Raw genomic sequence first — 22,592 nt, 5'->3', positions numbered from 1 at the left:
ATCTATATTTACTTCCAAGTCATTTATATACATCACAAACAACAGAGGTCCCAGCACAGATCTGTGTGGAACTCTACTGGTCACAGACCTCCAGCCACAATAAAGCCCTTCCACCATATCCCTCTGTCATCTATGAGTAAACCAGCTCTGAATCCATGCACCAAGTCACCATGAATCCATTGCATTTTAATTACCTGGATTTCAGTGACTCTATCAAATCCCTTACTAAAATCCATATAAACACCATCCACCACCGTACCTTCATCGCTCACCTTTGTCACCTCCTCAAAAAATCAATCAAGTTAATAAGATATGACCTCCCACATATAAAGCCAGGCTGACTGTCTCTAATTAGCCCATTCTCTTCCAAATGGGAGTAAATACTATTCCAAAGAATGCTCCTCAATAGCTTCCTTGATGCGAGGCTCATTGCCGATAATTCCATGGATTATCTCTACTTCCCTTCTTAACCAAGGAACAACATTGGCTAACTTTGGTGGCACGGTGGTGCAGTGATAGAGACACTGCCTTACAGCGCCTGAGACCCGGGTTGGATCCTGACCACGGGTGTTGTTTGTATGTTCTCCCCGTGACCTCCATAGGGTTTCTCTGGGATCTCTGGTTTCCTCCCACACTCCACGTATGTACAGGATTGTAGGTTAATTGGCTTGATATAATTGTAAATTGTCCCTAGTGTGCATAGGATATTGTAAGTGTGCAGGGATCGCTAGTCGGCGTGGACTCGGTGGGCCGAACAGCCTGTTTCTGCACTGTATATCTAAACTAAACTAAACTAAACATCCAGTCCTCCATGTCTAACATGTGGCTAGGTAAGTTGCCTTCCAATAGCTGGGTGATCAGAACTCCACACGATATTCCAAGTGTGGTCTCACCAACATTTTGAACAGCTGCATCATGAAGCCCTGACTTTTGTGCTTAATATCCTGCCCAATGAAGGGAAGCATATCAAACACTTCTTCATGCACTGTCCACATGTTCACAAGTTATAGGAGTAGAACTAAGCCATTCGGCCCATCGAGTCTACTCCACCATTCAATCATGGCTGATCTCTGTCTCCTAATCCCATTTTCTTGCCTTCTCCCCAGAGCCCTTGACACCCGTTCTAATCAAGAATTTGTCTATCTCTGCCTTAAAAATATCCACTGACTTGGTCTGCACAGCCCTCTGTGACAATGAGTTCCACAGATGATCTACCCTCTGACTAAAGAAGGTCCTCCTCACCTCTTTTCTAAAAGAGCGCCCTTTAATTCTGAGGCTATGACCTCTGGTCCTAGACTCTCCCACTAGTGGAAACATCCTTTCCACACCCACTCTATCTATGCCTTTCATTATTCTGTAAGTTTCAATGAGGTCCCCCCTCAACCTTCTAAACTTCAGTGAGTAGAGGCCCAGTGCTGTCAAACGCTCATCTTATGCTAACCCACCCATTCCTGGAATCATTCTTGTAAACCTCCTCTGGACCCTCTCCAGAGGCTGGGCATACCTTCCTCAGATATGGGGCCCAAAGTTGCTCACAGTCCCCACCTGACTCGCCACTTTTAGAGAACCATGCACATTTACTCCCAACATTCTCCAGGACTTTACCACTTTCTGTCTAAGTTCTGCCTTGGTTTGACATACCATAGTGCAATAGCTCACACTTTCCATTAAATTCCATTCATCATTTCTTGTTGCATTGGCTTATTTTGTAAAAAAGTCCCGTCTCAAATTCTGTCTGTGCTTCCATGTACTGCCCACACATCAAAATGTGTTATTAAGTTTGACACCTAGGGCTGGCTACATTTTGTAAACTTGTATAACCAATTAAAATTGTCCAGACATATAAGCTAGGAAATACCTCATAGATAAACCCATAAGATCCACTCTATATTTTGTGTTTCATGTATTTTTATTTGCATTTTATTCTCAGCCATTAAGCATCTGGGTGCATGGGAATTGCTCAAGAAAACATTGCTACAGATCACCCAATGCACAAACCTTTAAATAAATTGCCAAACTTTATATCATCTCCTTCCTCTTTTAAATAGCAATATTTTGCACTGAAATTCTATTTCTTAAAACTGAACCATACTGATGTTAAATAGAGCAAAAAATAAATCAAATGAATGACTGTGCTCACCATCACATGAAATGCTAAATCTTCAAAGAGAATGTTTGCTGCTAATCAGACTGCATTTGCACTGTCCTTATGTACAAATTTAAATGCACTAAGAACATTTTTTTCACCTTTATTTCGCAAAACCCTTGAAATAAAGTTTGCTGAGTTTATTTTCATCAAAGCAAAACAATCTTATATCAGCTATGCATAGAGTTTTGGGCATAACCTATCACTTAAATTAAAACACTTAATTAGTGTCAAAAGGACAATTTATTTGCTCTGTTCTGTATATTTTAATAGCATTTCATCAGGTTCAACCAAACTATCACGAGTCAAAGATGAAGGCTTAATAGTCTCAGCAATATTTGCATGTTGGTTGAGAATTTCAGATGCATTAAACACAAGTTTGCTGTAATGTTTAAAAAATGGAATAAACAAATAAATAGTCCAACATTTTTTATAAATTGTTATTACAATTATTGTTTTAAACTTGGGTGTCTTTGGATATATCTATAATTAATAGATCATATACAGTATTTTCTGCCGATTATTATTTCCACATTTGTCCTATCTCTTTGCAATGATGACAAGATAAGTATCAGAAAATTATGAAGCAAATAACAATGGTAGATGAGATGATCAAATCTATTTCTTTTTTAACCTCCTTAAAGGGTTATTTATGTTAGCGTTTATGTTGATTTTAATCAATATTTTGTAGTTTTGTTGTTATTATGTAATATATTTCGCTAAAAATATTCAAATACTCTGCATAATATCATTTCTCAAAACTTGCTTTAATTTGTTTTAAATTGACAGCATTGCTTGCACTTAATCTTTGCATTCTGCTGTATTACATATTCCAACAACCTGTATAATTATGTTCAATTAATGGCTTCAAAATGTACAATTATTCAAATTCAATTGCACTTTAATTACAGTGCCTTGCGCTAGATGTTATTTTCTCAATAATAGAAAGAGATGACAAGAAGCCTCGCCAGCAGGGAGAAGCATTTCATAGACTTTCAGTTATTCTTCTTTATTATATTATTTACATGCAAGATGTGTGTACATTAGACACACCACAAACAGCGAAGGACTTCAGATTTTATCTCGATGCAATTTTAAGTTTTAAGTCCGATCAAGATTTAAATCATCTGTCACATGATGAACTTGGCAACCTTTTGGAAACCATTCAAGAGCATTACACAGTTTCCTCCTGGCGTCAAGTGAGTAAGATTACTTCACATGAAATCTTTTGAATAATGTGCTTCTGTTATGAGTTTTGCCGTCATCTAGATGAAACATGTTGGTGCTAATAAATAGATTGCTTCTCATTTGGGGATTTTAATTAATCTTTAGCAGACATGGAAAATGAACCATAGTAAATTGACAAACTGTTGACCACAACACCTGATTTTCTTTACTGTAAATGTCAATGGAAAGAAAATGAGTTCAGATGTAAAATATTGCCGATTTTGTGCTATTGTAAAATATCTGTGTAATGTCCATGCAGTATTAACTTTGCTCAAAGATAACATATCAACATCATGCCTCAGGAAACAATCCCTTGTTGAGACAATGTTATGTTTTCCCATTTCACACATAAGTGACTTCTCCAAGACTTCCAATCTGGTGTCAATAGGGACAGATTCATACTGTGGAACAATATCCAAAAAATAATCAGAGAAACCATATAATAATTTCAAATGATAGCATTGCAGTCAAAGTGGAGTCTCCGTCTTTGTACTTCTTCTTTCGTGTGTCAACTACAACAATCAAAAGTGGCAATTGGTGCTTCAGAGTACCGTAGTTGACGCTTTGCTGCAAATTTTGCCAGTTCCGTAGAACTACCCAGGGTGGACGATGAGGACGTAAAGCAGCTTCCACCCCTTTGTTCTGTTTAACCTTAAGACACTTGCTTACGAGGACCTCATTGAAACTTACCGAATAGCCAAAGGTCTAGATAGAGTGAATGTGGAGAGGATGTTTCCACTTGTGGAAACGCCTAGGACCAGAGGCCTCAGAATAAAAGGATGTACCTTTAGGAAGGAGATGAGGAGGAATTTATTTAGTCACAGGGTGGTGAATCTGTGGAATTCATTGCCACAAAGGCTGGTGAGGCCGTTAATGGATGTTTTTAAGGCAGAGATTTTTGATTGATTTGGGTGTCAGGGGTTATGGGGAAAAGGCAGGAGAATGGGGTTGAGGGAAAGATAGATCAGCGAATGGCGGAGTAAACTTGATGGGCCAAATGGCGTAATTCTGCTCCTATAACTTATGAACTTACAAACTTCCCATAAATACAGAACAATTTGCTAATTGATTGTATCACCTGCAACAAGTGTTCTTGTTAAAAATAAACATTTTGGGGGAAACAATGGTACTGGTAAAATGCAGCTATTTAAAGTTGCAATGTATTTTTGAGTTTTCCTGGTTATGAAGGCATAACTGCAACATTTTATGTTTTAGTGTTTCAATGCTGGCTGGCTGGAGGATCAGACTGGTATAGTGAGTCCGCTGGGTGCTGATGAAGAATCTCTTCCTCGACTGGCTGCTGCAATCATTACCTCCATTCTGCAAGGTCGCTGTATTGGAAGCCAAAGTTTGCCCAACCCAAGCTTTTTCACTGAATTTATTTTCAGATCACTAAACAGTACTAAAAGTATAAAGTTATCAGGTATGCAAACTAAGCAAAGGAACGCTACCATTCTCCCATCCTGCCTCACCCCTCACTTCCTCGTCTCTTTATACAGGCTATCTTACCCCTCCATTCTTAGTTCCAAGGTCTTGATGCTGCACAGATGCTGCCTGACCTGCTGAGTTCCTCCAGTTTGTTTTATGCTCCAGACGGCAGCACTTGCAATCTCCTGTGCCCCTTGGAGCTGTAAGATAGCAACACTACTAGCTCCACTACAGTGCCTCGCCTCAAATGCTCTGTAGATCAGGCACCATCTGTGGAGACAGAAACAGAATTAACATTTCAATTTAGCAACATGTCATTAGAAATGAAAAACAAAACAAGACAAAGTGCATTTCCACATTTTCAGCCTTACGTGTTTTATATCAGATTCCCAGCCTTTGCAATATTTTTCGTTTGAAAAAAGTAACAGTAACAGTAAAAGTAAGTTGAAGAAATATTATTCTCAAAGAAAGTGAAAAGACTAATGTTGTTGGAGGGTGTGTGAATCAGTCACAATTTTTAAGGTAGATATAAAAATGAATTCCCATCGTTTTGGATATGTTCCCCAATTCTACCTGTGTTCACAAATCACATATTCATAGTTACTTTGAAGTAAGACTTTGCCACTTCATTGCTTTTAAAGGTCATTCTTTATCCTATAGTTTAACACTATTATTAAATTCAATTTCGCAAACCGCTGCATTGAGCTTATGAATTCTCAAATTTAATTGTTCATAACTCTTGAAGTATTATATCAACACATAGCATAAATTTAATCTTGAGGTCTGAAGGTGACACTGTGGCGCAGCAGTAGAGTTGCTGCCTTACAGCGCCAGAGACCTGGGTTTGATCCTAACTATGAGTGCTGTCTGTACGGATTTTATGCGTTCTCCCTGTGACCGCATGGTGCTCCAGTTTCCTCTCACACTCCAAGGTAGTACAGGTTTGTAGGTTAATTGGCTTCTGTAAAATTGTCATTAATGTGTTGGATAAAACAGTGTATGGGTGATCGCTTGGTGGCACGGACCTGGTGGGCCAAAGGGCCTGTTTCCAAACTGTATCTCTAAAACTAAACTAATAAGTGTCAATAAAGGACATTACTTAGGAGTTAATTTAGAAAATTTTCCTCTGGTAACACATGAGAAAAGTTTGATACCCATCCACTGACACCTGTGATGTGGGCAGTGTGATTCTGAATGGGACGTTACATGGAAATTGATATCCATTGAGCAAAACAATAATCTTAAATCTTAGCTATTATCTTAAATCTTTTAAGTGTGTAGCTATCCCAAAATATTCAGAGCTATCACAACCTAGGATCCAGATACAGGATACAGGTGTCAGAGGTTATGGAGAGAAGGCAAGAGAATGAGGTTAGGATGGAGATAGATCAGCCATGATTGAATGGCGGAGTAAACTTGATGGGCCGAATGGCCTACTTCTACTCCTATTCATTACGACATTATGACCTATGATCCCCATTCATCTGTCCACCCCAGCCTCATAATGGTAGTGCTTTAGTTGCCCATCCATAGCTCTCCGACAGCATTTAAATTTAGAGGGGGCTTCCCTCTAAATTGTTTAGTTATATGCAACTAACCAGTGTTCTGCAGCTGATTGCATGTTCAAATCTTAAGATACAGCAGATGATTCCACCAGTTGGCATATTTTGCCTGCTGATGGAATTGAATGAGTACTGTTCCTGACCGGAAAACTGCATTGGCTCGGTGGTGGGTTCAATGTCTTGTTGGCATTCACTGTCTTCTTTGTTCATTCAGATTTGAAACAGCTCCTTCACCAGCTAAGGTTGGGAAGATATTTTGAATCACCTTCGCATGGTCCTGAAAATGTCAGAACTGGAACGAAGCAGATTGAAAGCTCTAGAGAAACACATTTTATGAAGCAGCAAAACCAGGATCATCGTGATTGTAATCTCTTACCTGATTATAGCTTTTCATGTGCAAAGGTAAATAAAACATAATAATTGAGTAAAGTATTTTTCCTGGGCTAGATGGCAGCACTCTACATTTCACTTGACCTTGTTTTTCTGTCATTACATATAATTAGCTGTTGAAATTACAACATTAATTGATTTTAGCTTGCAACAATATATTCTGAACAATAGTTGGATAACATGCATTTGGTAAAACTATGCAACTGGCGTCAAAAAATAATCTTGATGAAATTCCCACTCCTTCAGTTCCTTATCCAAATGTCCCTTGAATTTTGGCATTGCGTCTTTCTCCATGATTCTTGTAGGTTGTCCAAATGCCACATTTCTATGTAAATTTGTTCATCCAATTTGTTCTTCATCTTGAACTATTGAGCCTCCATGCCTATCTATGTTTGAGCGTTTTGGCAACACAAACATATTTCATATATCAATTCCCTTAAGAATCCTTAATGCTTGAATAAGATCTCCCCTGAGCCCTTACTTCTCAAGCGTAAACAATCCCAGGCTCTTCAACCTTTCTTCATAGCTTAGATGCCTTAAGCTATACATCAGTTTGGCTGCGATGACTGCATTGAATTTAATTCCTGGATATCCTTGATTTAGCATGATGATTAAAATTCTATAGACTAACAGTGGTCTACTCTCCCACATTGCAACTGTGGCTATAATGCAATGTACCTCGTTTGAAGTGTTGAAATCTCCTGAGGTAGGAAAAACATTATTTAAATACATGCCTGTACATTTTTGCACAGAGTTGTTATCATCTGGGATTTCTCCTGTCCCACTCTCCCTGAATTCACACATGTTTCTTTACTGCTGTGGCACACTCTATTCACTAGAACATAAAACATAGAAAAGTACAGCAAAGGACCAGACCCTTCGGTTCACAATCTCTGTACCGAATTATCCCAAAATGATGCCAAAATAAACTAATCTCTTCTGCCTGCTCATGGTCCATATTCTCCATTCCCTGCATATCCATGTCCCTGGATACCCATCTCAAAGTCTCTTAAATGCCACTATCATATCTGCCTCCACCACCACCCATGGCAGCACATTTGAGGCACTCAATATTCCAGATCACTGCCCTGTGTTTGCTGAAATTGCTACCTGGGGTTAACAAACACATAGAAACAGAAACAGAAGCACAAACTCAGTCCAGGGTGGTTAACAACAGACGGTAACTAGTTTAGTACATTGGACACCGGATACCTCTCTGAGTGAGAAGTAAAATGGAGCAGTGGGGGAAAAAAAGATGCCTGTGGAATGGGGAGCAGTGGAAAAGGGAGGGATAGTAATCAGTATTGAAATACAGGAGTGAAAAGGGAATGAAATGGATGGTGATGGAAACATTAGAAATTGGGTAGCGACAGTGCAGTTGTAATCTGGGTTCAAAGGGAAGGGAATGCATCATTCGGCTTATTATAGTGACTTTGAGAATTGACCAGTGAGAGTGAATGTGGTAGAGTTAAATATGTTAATCTTTTCATCCAGGTGAAGACCTGAATTATAATTGAATTGAATGAATTTTGAATTGAATTGAATACATTTTATTAGCCAATTATGTATAAGTACAAGGAATTTGCCTTGGTGTTTTGCTCACAAGAAACAACACGATATACAGTAGACAATTAAAAATAAAACATTATAATTTGAACATGTGAAGAATGAAATAAAATACCAGAACACAAGGAGGCTACAGACTTTTGGTTGTTGAGTAGAGCTATTGCTCGTGAAAAAAAGCTGTTTTTATGTCTGGCTGTGGCAGCTTTGACAGTCCGGATGCGAGTTTTATTACGTAAAACATAAAAGAGTACAGAACAGGGATAGACCCTTCGGCCCACATTGTTCTCTGATCATGATGCCAAGATAAGCTAATCACATCTGCCTGCACATGATCCATATCCTTCCATTCCCTGCATATTCATGTGTCTATCTAAAAGCCTCTTAAACACCATTACATAAGAAACCGGAATGGGTCCATGACTCCCCGTGTCTGCTCAGCCATTCAATAAGAGCATAGTGGATCTCTTACCTCAGCAATACTTTCTTGTATCAATATCTTTTCCTTTAAAATCCAAAACTCTTTTATCAATCTCTGCCTTCAACGTACTCATAGACTGAGTCTCCCTGCAGTGCTTTAAGGTGGAGGTTCCCAAAGATTCATTACCTGCTGGTTGAACATATTGTTTCTTATCTCATAAGGTCATAAGGTCATAAGTGATAAGAGCAGAATTAGACCATTCACCCCATCAAATGTACTCCGCCATTCAATCATGGCTGATCTATCTCTCTCTCCTAACCCCATTCTCCTGCCTTCTCCCCATAACCCCTGACACCCATATTAATCAAGAATCTACCTATCTCTGCCTTAAAAATATCAATTGACTTGGCCTCCACAGCCTTCTGTGGCAAAGAAATCCACAGATTCACCACCCTCTGACTAAAGAAATTCCTTTCTAAAGGAACGTCCTTTAATTCTGCAGCAATGATCGCTGGTCCTAGACCCACTAGTGAAAACATCCTTTCCACTCCACTCTATCCAAGCCTTTCTCTAATCTGTATGTTTCATGAGGTCCCCCCTCATCCTTCTAAACTCTAGTGAGTACAGGCCCAGTGCCGTCAAATGCTCATCATATGTTAACCCACTCATTCTTATAGTCATTATTGTCAACCTCCTCTGGACCCTCTCCAGTGCCAGTACATCCTTCCCCAGGTGTGGTGCCCAAAATTGCTCACAATTGCAATCTCAATTCTGAATGGACAACCCTTTTTTTTAAAAGACTGCACTGCCCCTGGTTCAGGACTTCATATCCATGGTAAACATAATCCCCATATCTACCCAGTGGAACCCCATTCGTATTTATGTTTTGGGAAGAACTGCAGATGCTGGTTTAAATCGAAGATAGACACAAAATGCTGGAGTAACTCAGCGGGACAGGCAGCATCTCATTCAGTCTGAAGAAGGGTTTCGACCCGATACATCACCCATTCCTTTTCTCTACAGATGCTGCCTGGCCCACTGAGTTACTCCAGCATTTTGTGTCTACCTCCCATTAGTATTGAATATGTATCCATAAGATCTCATCTCATTATGATGTTGCCAGGACTTGAGGGACTGAGCTATAGGGAAAAGTTAGGCAGGCCAAGACTTTATTCCTTGGAGCGCAGGATGTTGAAGGATGATCTTATAGATGTGTGTCAGATTTTGAGGAGAATTGATAACGTGAATGCACAGTACCTTTTACCCAAGGTAGGCAAATCGGAAATCAGAAGACATAGGTTTAAGGTGAGGGGGAAAGATTTAATAGGAACCTAAGGGGCAACATTTTCACTCAGAGGGCGGTGGGGATATGGAATGAGCTGCCAGAAGAAGTAGTTGAGGCAGTTACTGTAAAAGCCTGCTGCGTATGGGGCTGCACACGGAGGACCAACAGCATATTATGCAGGTGGTCATAATGTTTTGGCTCATCAGGTCATAATGTTTTGGCTGATCGGTGTATATAGAGAAAGAGAGAGAGATATGCTTCATGTAAACAAGGAAATCCATTGCCTCCTGGTGCAGATAACAATAAACAAATTTGAATCTGACTGATTCTTAATCTGAATCAGGTCTCTCCCCCTAAGACAAAAGTCAGCAGAAAGACAATACAATCCAGTCAGCAGAAATACTTTCTGTAGGTTCAGGTGACCAAGGACAGGGAAGTTACCATACCAGGCTGATGTGTAACCCATCAGAATATATTCTACACTGCATCTGTAGACATTTCAGAGAGTCCTCCTGGACCTATTAGGTCTTCTCAGGAGCAAGTAAATACGCTGCTGTACTTTCTTGATCATTACTTCAGTGTGAAGAGACAAGGCTAGGTTGCCGGTGATATGGATGAATAAGAAGCTGTCAACCATTTCCACAGCAGCTCTGCTAATGAGCTGAGGGTTGTTTTCATCGTCTCGCTTCCTTAGGTCAACAGATAGCTCTTTGTTGATGCCACATGCCAGCAGTCTTTGCTGTATCACCAGGGCTCCAAATAATTGGATCAATGCTTCCTGACTTCTGCACTCATAAAATATGTCTTTTGACTTCGTAAATGCTTTGTTGTAACTACTGATAATTCAAAATGTTCATCTTTTTCACTTTTAGTTTAAAAATATATGAACTATGGAATATTCAAATATTTGAAATGAACCAAATGCAATGTGCTTATGGTAAATACATTCACCCCACCAGCCTCCGCATCCAACGCATCATACTCTGACATTTCTGTCATCTCCAATGTGATTCCACCAATAGTCACGTCTTCCCATCTCCACTGTTTTCCACCTTCTACAGATACCGCTCCCTCCGCAATTCCTTGGTTCACTCATCCCTTCCCATCCAAACCACCCCCTTCTCAGGTACTTTCCACTGCAACCACAGTAGTTGTAACACCTGTTCCCATGTCTGCTACCTCACCTCCATCCACGGACCCCAGCAGCCCTTCCAGGTGAGACAGAGGTTCACGTGCACCTCCTATTGAATCCTGTGTTTCTGATATGGCTTCTTGTACATAGACAAGACCAAGCATAGACTCGATAACTGTTTCGCTGAACACTTATGCTCGGTCCACCAAAACCTGCTAGATCTCCCAGTTGCTAACCATTTTAACTTCCCTCCCATTCCCACGCTGACCTTTCTGGCCTAGGCCTCCTCCATTGTCAGAGTGAAGCTACACACAAACTGCAGGAACAGCACCTCATACTCCGATTGCATAGCTTACAACCCGAAGGTATGAACGTTAAATTCTCCAATTTTAAATAACCTTTAACAGATCCACCCCCTCTTTTCCTTCACCCCCCCCCCCCTCTTCTCCTCACCCCCCTTCCCACCCTTTGTCCTTTTCTGGACTCCCACCCGTTTCTCCCTTCAACGCCTCAACACCCACCCCCCCCCCCCACTCAAACCATCTGCCTGTCAAAAGATCCCGTTTCGCTGAACACCTTCACTCAGTCCGCCTGGACCTATCTGATCTCCCGATTGCTAAACAATTTAATCCACCTTATCATTCCCACACAGACCTTTCTGCCTGTGGCTCCTCCATTGTCAGAGTGAGGCTAAACGCACATTGGAGGAACAGCACCTTATATTTCGCTTGGGCATCTTAAAACCCAGTGGTATGAATCTTGATTTCTCTAAGTTCAAATAACCGCTGCATTCCCTCTCTCTACATCGTTCCCCCACCCAAGTCGCACCAGCTTCTCATTCTCACCCAACAAACAGCTATCAATGGCCTGTTTCCTTTATTATCGTTACTTTTTTGCATATCTTTCATTCATTGTTTTATATCTTTCTACATTATCGTCTATATCTCTCGTTTCCCTTTACCGCGGCTTTCAGCCTGCAGAAGGGTCTTGACCCGAATCATCGCGCATTCCTTCTCTCCAGAGATGCTGCCTGTCCCGCTGAGTTACTCCAGCTTTTTGTGTCTGTCTTCGGTTTAAACCAGCATCTGCAGTTCCTTCCTACAAAAATCCCCTTTGCCTGTGCCGGCCTATTACATGTCATATTTTATCCTGCCTCTCCCCATTTCCAGCTTTTTTCTTTCCCCCACCGCCTGACAATTATCAGAAGAAAGGTCTCAACCTAAAATGTCACCTATCCATGCTTCCCAGAGAAGCTGCTTGACCTGCTGAGATACTACAGCACTTTTGTGTCCTTTTGTGTATTAACCAGCATCTGCAGTCTTTTGTTTCTACATTTTCTGCAAGATTTCTTGCCTTGGGATCTCACTGGAAATTCACTAACAAATGTCTTCAACAATTGGAATTCCTAAATAAATGTATATAAAATCATGAGAGGCAGAGATAATGTGGATGGCCACAGTTTTTTTTTTCAGAGTGGGAATGTGACTAAAATGTGAGGGTAGAGATTTAAGGTAAGAGGCAAAAGATTTAATGGGGATCTGAAGGGCAGGTTTTTTTCCGCACAGATGGCAGTGGATACATACCATGGTACAGGCAGGTGCAATTATAATGTTCTAAATATATTTGGACAGGCACATGATTAGGAATGGTTTCGAGGGATGTGGGTTAAACACAGGTAAATAGGACTTGCTCAGATACGCAACTTGGTTGACATGGGTGAGTTGGGCCGAAGGACCTGATTCCATACTGTATGAGCCTGTGATTCTAATTACTGTTCAAAGTTTCACATTCTTCTTTCCAGTCCTACAGTGAAGAGGAAGGAACATTGGGGATAGACACAAAATGCTGGAGTAACTCAGCGGTTCAGGCAGCATCTCTGGAGACGTTTTAGACAAGTCAGATTAAGGGTCTCGACCCAAAACGTCACCTATTCCTTTTCTCCTTGGGAAACTTGTCTATCTTCGTTGTAAACCAGCATCTGCAGTTCCTTCCTACATAAGAAACATTGGGGAATGCCATCCACTGCAAAATCTTAATAACAAATTGTCTTCAAATAGCAGGTCATTCTTAATCTATCAACGTCTTGCAAGCTGATATCCAATTTAGGCCTATTTGCAATTCCTTGAATTCCGTTAAAATCCACTTTTTTACACAATATAGAGCAGCAAAAATAGGATTAGCAATTTAGCTGGATGGCAGTCCATACTGCATCTCACTATTCCAGGGCCATTATAAATGGAGGCTCCCAACATACCATAGAACAGGTCTGAACAAGCAGTAACAATACTCTCCCCCCAAATTCCCCCACACTATTCCACAGGGGTAATGTTCAAAGGAGATATGCAGGACGAGGTTTTTATACACAGAGGGTGTATAAAAGGGTCCCGGAACATGCTGTCAGGGATGGTGGTGGAAGCAGGCACGACAGTGGCATCAAAGAGGCTTTCAGATTGGCACATCTTAGACATGCAGGGAATTGACGTATATGAATCATATGCAGGCAGATGAGCTTGGTTTAGTTTGGCATCATGTTCAGCACAGACATAGGGGGCTGAAGGGACTTTTCCTGTGCTGTACTTTTCTATGTCTACGTTAATTATATCTCAGTGACTCCTGTGCTCTTCTGCTATGATGCCACTTAATGCATTGTGCTGCAATGGTTAAATGATTCCACAATTAATATTGTTTTCATTAATCAGGAAACATTAAAAATGCAAAGTAATTAGAAAACAATTAAACAAGAGGCATCACATCCTCTGACTGAGAAGCGCACTGCCCCACCTCACTCGGTACCTTCCCATGCCTGGATTGGTGTCAATGAGACAGATTGGATTCATATTTCACTCTACTCAACTCAACGGAAGAACCCACCAAAATAATGAAGCGTTGGATATGGATAATTTTCCAGCTCTATGTAACCCGGTCCTAATCACTGTGGTTGCCACCAGAATGAAAGGGTTATTGAGGTCGCCCAGCATTACAAGGATTATCAAGAACCTGAGCTGCACTAACTCTGTTTGTCTGCTTTGCAGGAAAATGTTATTGGTGTTATGTGAAATGTCCATGTCTGATGTAGCTTTCTGAAATTTGTGATTTAAGCAATTTTTTTAAAATCTTCAATGTCAGAGGAATTGATTGTCATGTTCCCTCAATTAGGTTTGCTTTTCTGCGGACCAGCTCGTTGGAATCTTCTTAAATGGGAGTGAATCTGTAATATCAAAAGACCACTTTGATCAGATCAGCCCAGCTATTGTTCAACAACTGCTGAGTGGAGCTTGTCAACATGGTGGCTGGGAATATGCACAATCCATGGTCCTTCCAACTAATACTGAGAGTAAGTTATGCAGAATAACGTGGTTTTGATGTTCTGGCAGAATGCAATGGTAAAATCAATGTACACATCAATTTCTTCTGTCTGTAGTAGGGTTAACCAGCCACATGTTTGTCACATTCTTTTCAATTACGCTCAAAGCCAGACTCTGGCAGATTTATTTGAAATAATTCCTTCAAATCTTTCTCGCATGTAGGAAGGAATAATTCTGTGAAATTTCGTAGCTAGATCTGAAAATTAATTTCTACAATTTTGTCAATAAAGAAGCCAGCAATGAAAATAACAAAGCAATATTTCAAAACATGCAATTTACTTCAAATGTAACTGCTGAAACTGCTGCAGGTTATAGCTATAACATTTGGGATTAATTAATCAACGTATTACTCTGCTTGTTGCAAGTTGTCCTTCTGCACAGTTCAGCAATAGAAACTCTATTTGAATTGTTGCAAGTAATTGGAATCAGACTCTATTGGATTCATGCTCTAATAAAGTAGCAGTAAAAACTAGTGAAATGACAAGAGTAGAAATGCCAACCTCAACAGTCAACTGTTCTATAAAATGCCAGCATTTCAACCTGGGAAGTGTTGTAAAGCAGAGGGACTGAGGAGTACAAGAACATGGTTCTCTGAAAATCGCACCACAGGTAGACAGGATGGTGAAATAAGATATTTGCCATGCTGGCCTTCCTCATTACAGTCATAGAGTCATACAGCATGGAAACAGGTCCAAAATACAGGTCCAGGTTACAGGTCCAGTAACTCATCATCTCTGGAGAAAATGGATAAGTGACGTTTTGGGTCCAACCCTCAACCCGAAATGTCACCTATCCAATTTTTCCAACGATGCTGCCTGACCCGCTGAGTTACTCCAGCATCTTGTGTCCATCTTTGGTATAAACCAGCATCTGCAGTTCCTTGTTATTACATGGAAACAGGCCTTTCAGCTTAACTCATCTGTGCCGTCTAAGATGGCCCATCTACACTGGTACTAAATTTGAAGAAGAGCAACGATGAGCAATGAAGAGCACTTTGGATCACATACATATAAGCAGACCAATATGAAATAAACCACCCTGCTTCATAAAAGAACTTGGTTTTGATTGATAGTTTGTTAGATACAGCATGGAAACAGGTCCTTCAGCCCACCGAGTCCGTGCCGACCATCGATCATCCCTTCACACTAGTTCTATGTTATCACACTTTCTCATCAACTTCCCACACATTAGGGTTTACAGAGGTCAATTAACTTACAAACCTACACATCTTTGTGATGTGGGAGGAAACACGGAGCACCGAGAGGAAACCCATGCGGTCACAGAAAAAATGTGCTAACTGCACACAGGCAGGACTTGGAGTCATGATTGAACCCAGGTCTCTGGTGCTGTGAGGCAGCATCTCTACCAGCTGCCGAAAATGAAAAATGAAAAATACAAATTGTTCAAAAAATGAAGATTTCAGAACCATGCCTATATCTAAGAAACTATGATTCAAGTTAAAAATTATTTCTAACCAGAAAATATAAATTACGTGATTTAAAGAAACAAAGCATTAATCTAATAATTCCTTTTCTATTTATAAGTCAACAAAATAAACTAAAGATAGACACAAAGTGCTGGAGTAGCTCAGCTGAGTTACTCCAGCACTTTGTGTCTATCTTTGGTATAAACTGCATCTGCATTTCCTTGTTATTATAAAATAAATTAATTATTCCTCTTCTCTAGTCATGACTCTGCTGATATAAGCAAAGCTTTGTAATCAACAAATCAGTTGAAAATCCTGTAAGTGGACTGAAATACAGAATCAGGACTTGAATATTGTACCTCTTAAATATTTATCCTTCACAGTATGAAACTTACCATCTGAGAGTATATATAACTCCACACATTCACCGATAGGGTTACACTATTCTTAGGCCAACTAGGGATAGGTAATAAATATCTGTTTAGTCAGCAAGTCCAAAAATAATTGTTAAAAAGCTGCCAAAAGTTAATGCACAGATTTTTCATCTCTGGTCGAAGAAAGCACAGAACTGAGAAGGAAGGTGAGATTAGAAACAAAAAAGTGATAGTAAAACAGAAAATTCAGTTAATTAACAGCATATCCATCAGCATCCATAAAGGGAAAACACGTTAGCATTGTCTGCAAAGCCACTTTATAGAAATGAAATGTTACCATTTAAATTGTGAACAGGCTTTTTTTCTTCACAGATGCTGATGAACCTGTTCCATATTCCCAATATTTTGCACATGCAAATTTAAGTTCTTAAATTCAGAAGTTATAGGAGTAGAATTATGCCATTTGGCCCATCAAGTCTACTCCACCATTCAATCATAGCTGATCTATCTTTCCCTCTCAACTCCATTCTCCAGCCTTCTCCCCATAACCCCTGACCCCCTTACTAATCAAGAATTTGTTAATCTCCGCCTTTAAAAAAATCTGCTTTAAAAAAACAGCCGTCTATGGCAATGAATTACACAGATTCGCCACCTTCTGACTAAATAATTTCCTCCTCATCTCCTTTCCACAGGAACTTCCTTTTATTCTGAGTCCATGAGTCTCTGGTCCTAGACTCTCCCACTTGTGAAAGTATCCTCTCATCATATGTCAGCCCAATCATTCCTGAGATCATTCTCATAAACCTCTGGACCCTCACCAAAGCCAGCACATCCTTCCTCAGATATTTAATACAATATAATAATAATTGACAATATTATCAATTTAAAAATGTATGACTGTAAAGATGTAAACAGGTGATGTACCTATCTCCAATAAAAAATTTATTCAAAAAAAAAAATTTATTCAAAAAAAAAAAAAAGATATTTAATACAGAGAAATGTGAGGTGTTGCATTTTGGGAGCACTATCATGGGGAGAACCTACAGAGTGAACAGTAGGGGAGTGTTGTAGAGCAGAAGGATCTAGGAGTACAGGTATATAGTTCATTAATAGTGGCATTACAGGTAGATAGGGTGGTCAAAAAGGCTTTTGGCACATTGGCCTTCATCAAGCAGAGCATTGAGTATAGAAGTTGGGAAGTCATGTTACAGTTGTTTAAGATGTTGGTGAGGTCACATTTAGAGTACTGTGAGTTTTGGCACCATGTTATAGGAAAGATGTTGTCAAGCTGGAGAGGGTGCAGAGAGGATTTACGAGGATGTTGCCAGGACTCGAAGGCCTAAGCTGTAGGGAGAGGTTGAGCAGGCTAGAACTCTGTTCCTCAGAGTGCAGGAGGATGAGGGGGTGTACAAAATCATGAGAGAAATAGATTGGGTAGACCCACAGAGTCTTATGTCCAGAGTAGGGGAATCAAAAACCAGAGGACATAGGTTTAACGTGAGGGAGGAAAGATTTAATAGGAACCTGAGGGATCATTTTTTCAGCAAAGGGTGGAAGGTGTATGGAATGAGCTGCCAGAGGAAGTAGTTGAGGCAAGTACTATCGCAACGTTTAAGAAAAATGTAGACAGGTACATGGATAGGACAGGTTCAGAGGGATAGACAATAGACAATAGACAATAGACAATAGACAATAGGTGCAGGAGTAGGCCATTCAGCCCTTCGAGCCAGCACCGCCATTCAATGCGATCATGGCTGATCACTCTCAATCAGTACCCCGTTCCTGCCTTCTCCCCATACCCCCTCACTCCGCTATCCTTAAGAGCTCTATCCAGCTCTCTCTTGAAAGCATCCAACGAACTGGCCTCCACTGCCTTCTGAGGCAGAGAATTCCATACCTTCACCACCCTCTGACTGAAAAAGTTCTTCCTCATCTCCGTTCTAAATGGCCTACCCCTTATTCTTAAACTGTGGCCCCTTGTTCTGGACTCCCCCAACATTGGGAACATGTTATCTGCCTCTAATGTGTCCAATCCCCTAATTATCTTATATGTTTCAATAAGATCCCCCCTCATCCTTCTAAATTCCAGTGTATACAAGCCCAATCGCTCCAGCCTTTCAACATACGACAGTCCCGCCATTCCGGGAATTAACCTAGTGAACCTACGCTGCACGCCCTCCATAGCAAGAATATCCTTCCTCAAATTTGGAGACCAAAACTGCACACAGTACTCCAGGTGCGGTCTCACCAGGGCCCGGTACAACTGTATGGGCCAAATGCAGACAGGTGGGATTAGTGTAGATGGGACCTGTTGCCGGTATGGGCAAGTTGGGCCGAAGGGTTGTTTCCACGCTTTAAGAATCTATGACTCTATTTGGGGCGCAAAACTGCTCACAATACTCCAAATACAGTCAGAGCAGTGCCTGATAAAGCCTCAGCATTACATCCCTGTTTTAATATTCTAGTCCTCTCGAAATAAGTGCATTGTGTTTGTGTTCCTTACTCCCCATTCAACTTGCAAATTAACTTTTTGGGAATCCTGCACCAGCACTCCCAAGTCCCTTTATAAAAGAAATGTAATATTGCTACATGTGAGCTAATCCTAGTGTGGGGTAAATACTATTCTAAATATTATTTAGCAATAATAGTTTTGAAATTCTCAAGAGTGTTTTTCTACTTGGCGCATGAAGGGTACTGAAAAGGCAATTATTACCCTTCCTAGTTTTCCCTGAGAAATTTTGGAGCCATCCTGCAGTGTAGAACTGGAACCATATGTAGACCAGACTAAGTGAGCATTGCTGAACCAAGTGGGTTTTCACAATAAATTGACAGTATCTGTGGTTTTTATTTACAGCAGGCCATAAATGATTCCATCTAACTATTTTAATTCCACGTATGGGGATGTTAAATGTAGACCCTTGTATTATTAGACTGTATCACAGCCAGCCCATCCCTTACATCCTGCTGCCCATAATAAATCTTGGCACCATCCCGATTGGTTCCCAGAGGGGCTGACTTGTGCATGGTTGTTCAGTTATAACTTCCATTTATTTGGAGATTAATTCTGTTTGTTTACCTAGTTTCCATCAGAGCAAGCCTTTACACATAACCTCACTGTAAGTAGAACTGGCACTAGGGAACCAAGTTCTACCCTAGTTTCAGAAGAAGCTAAGCTCCCCAGTCCTGTCCCGAGGCTATTTTGTGTTTTATAAGTTGTACTTGAAAGTTTCACGATTTGAAGTGTATTGAGAAGTGATATGCAGGAGGATGGGATATCTCTAGGTAACCACAGGCACATACTTCTTACAGAATCCAACAGCATTTGTATCCGTGAAGAGCAGGGATTGGGAATTACCTTATTTACAAAAGGCTCTTATGTTTTTCTTATTATAACATTCAAACCGTTGGCCTCTGAGCCTGAAGGGATTACAATGGTGGTAGCAGAAAGAAAAACAATATTTGCATTCAAGCACAAACAGTGAATCTCAGTGGAGAATTTCATTTTTTGCATTATGAAATATTTTCATTATCTGACATTCACAAAAGAAACTTTCACTGATTCCATTGACGGTCAAATTTTATTGTTTTGTCAACATATTTATTAATCCTTATTTGCTATTAAAAAATGCTGAAATTCCTCATCACTTTTAAATTCAGATACATATGTGCGATTATTGTCGGTGAATGAAGAAGAAATGAGAGGCAGAAGTGCAGGAAAGGTGACAGTTCTTGTTTTACTTGGAATCACTGCCTCATTAAGAAAAGAGGTTGAAATGCTGGTATTTTTGTAAAAAAGTTGCCTGTTGTGGGAACCTTTCCCACTACCATTGCATCAAATGGGGATAAAATTGGAAACTTCTTGATCTGTATCACACAGTATAATGAGATTCCATTACTTTTAGAAATCTTCTTGCAGTCAGCTACATCACACAGTTCTTCCAACTTGAACAACGAATATCTATTAAAACCCAACTTTATTTTGAGTCTCAACCATTGTGTCTCATGTTGCTAATTTTTGATAGGATTAACCTCTGTATTTAATAAATTAGGTTTCAGATTTTGGGGAAAAAATTGTCTTTGTTTCTTGACTATATTCATGTTCCAAAAGCACCAATTGTTGCTTTCTGCTTCCAGAATATGGATACAGTACAGTGGCTGTCTTGATAATTACAGTGAGCTCCATGTGTGGCATCACCCTACTGATTTTCAACTCTTGCAAACAGACATACCAGCTCATCCTGCAGCTGTTTGTTGGGATAGCAGTCGGAACTATGTCAGGTGATGCATTGTTACATCTCTTGCCACAGGTGAGTAATGTTATATTTGTTTAGACATAAGAAATTGTGTTATGGTGGCGTACTGGTAGAGCTACTGACTTATAGTGCCAGAGACCCGGTTTCGATTCTGACTACGGGTGCTGTCTGTAGCGTTTGTACATTCTCTCTATGACTGCGTGGGTTTCCCCTGGGTTCTCAGGTTTCCTCCCACACTCCAAAGATGTACATTGGTTAATTGGCTTCGGCAAAGATTGTAAATTGTCTCTAATGTGTAGGATAGCGTTAATGAATGGGGATTGCTACTCCGTGCAGCCTCGGTGGGCCGAAGGGCCTGTTTCCACGCTGTATCTCTAAACTAAACTCTAAACTAAATTAAAATGCATGTGACAAGAAGCCATGACTGCTGAGAGATAGCAAGTACATTTAATTATTGGTATTGGTTTATTATTGTCACGTGTATCGAGATACAGTGCAAATCATTTTGTCTACTATTCAGTTAAATTATACTGTACATGAGTACAATCAAACCATTACGCAAGTACAAGAGGTTGTGCAAGGAGTAAAATACCAAAGTGCAGAATATAGTGCTCTAGCATTTTTGCATTACAATTACAGAGAAAATGCAGATAAGTGAAAAAAGTGCACGGGCCACAATAACGTAGGTTGGGAAATTGGACTACACCCATGGAGTCTGAAGCAGAGTCCTGACCTGAAACGTCACCTATCCATGTTCTCACAGATGCTGTCTGACCCACTGAGTTGCTTCTGCACATCGTGTCTTCTATGGTAAACCAGCATCTGCATTTCCTTGCCTCTATGGCCTTCGCCAATGAGAGGGCCATTCAGTAGTCTGATAACAACGTAAATAAAGCGATTCATGAATATGATATTCTGTGCTTTCAAGCTTTTATATCTTCTGTCCAACGGGAGAGGGGAGAAACGAGAATGACGGGGGATGCAAATGTTCTCTAATTACATTGACTGCTTTTCCAAGGCAGCATGAATTATCAAGGTCAAAGATGGTTTAAAGAAAATAAAATATCTTATAGGCCTTCGGGTCGAAAATAATTTTACTTTAGTTCAAATTTACAACAGATTTCCTGTGTGCACATCACTGTAACCAGCAATCTCAGATGACAGTACACGCTGGGAAAATTGGTTCCCATTTGGAAAATCAGTATGTTAGAAAAATGGCACTCATTAAATATATTGTACAAAAAGGCAGAGAGTGAATTGGTATTAAAGACTAGATTTTTGCAGGTAAATGACCATGGCTTGGAAGTGGCTTTCTGTTTCTACTTCTTAGTTTAGTTTAGTTTATTAGTTTTTAATGTAAAAATAGTTTCATTAAAATTACAAGACACAAAGTGCTGGAGTAACTCAGCAGGGACGTCAGCCTGAAGAGGGTACATGTGACAGTAATAAACCTAAACATAAACCTAACCGGGCTTTGTTTTATTTGGCACTATATTAGGTGTTTTATTTATTGAACATTATTTTTGTTTGTTTGTTATGTTGTTATGAGTATTGTGTTTTTAAACCTGTTGTGCTGCTGCATGTCAGAATTTCATTGCTCTGTTTCAGTACATCTAACAATTAAAAATTCTTGACTCTTAAATATGTCAAAAGCTACCTTGCATTCATGTTGTATTAATTGCCTTGTTAATTAAGGGATAAAAAGGGAAAAATCTGAGGTCTTGCATAAATGTTATTCACAGCCTCAGAATGTCCTAAAATGCTTCCAATCCATTTGGGCAATAAACCAAGACCAAAATTAATGAAGACCTTACGAATTACCTTTGTGTGTCCAATGAGAAGCCTGAGACAATTTTGGAAATTTTATTGTTGCACTGAGGCCATTTGATGTATCCTCATGATTGGTCACTCACTCACACTGCTGTAACGTCTTGTCACCATTACAGCCCACCCCATTCCCCAACGTCAACTCCCACACCCTCTGTAGATTTATTGGAATTTTGCCTGGGATGGATTGTCC

General features: G+C 40.1%; 1 protein-coding gene across 1 annotated transcript in view; it reads left to right on the top strand.

Annotated features, from left to right (window-relative positions):
• Positions 1-22,592, top strand: part of LOC144603376 (zinc transporter ZIP12-like) — a 55,757-nt gene that overhangs the window by 9,141 nt on the left and 24,024 nt on the right. The window contains exons 3-7 of the mRNA XM_078416536.1: positions 3,058-3,345; positions 4,589-4,796; positions 6,578-6,765; positions 14,311-14,488; positions 20,454-20,626. Coding sequence (XP_078272662.1) covers positions 3,058-3,345; positions 4,589-4,796; positions 6,578-6,765; positions 14,311-14,488; positions 20,454-20,626 — 1,035 coding nt within the window. The remainder of the gene's footprint in view (positions 1-3,057; positions 3,346-4,588; positions 4,797-6,577; positions 6,766-14,310; positions 14,489-20,453; positions 20,627-22,592) is intronic.

The sequence above is a fragment of the Rhinoraja longicauda genome, chromosome 2 (assembly GCF_053455715.1).
Source record: "Rhinoraja longicauda isolate Sanriku21f chromosome 2, sRhiLon1.1, whole genome shotgun sequence".
In the NCBI taxonomy this organism is placed as follows: domain Eukaryota; kingdom Metazoa; phylum Chordata; class Chondrichthyes; order Rajiformes; family Arhynchobatidae; genus Rhinoraja; species Rhinoraja longicauda.
The sequence above is the reverse complement of the archived record's forward strand: the minus strand, read 5'-3'. Positions and strand labels throughout refer to the sequence as shown.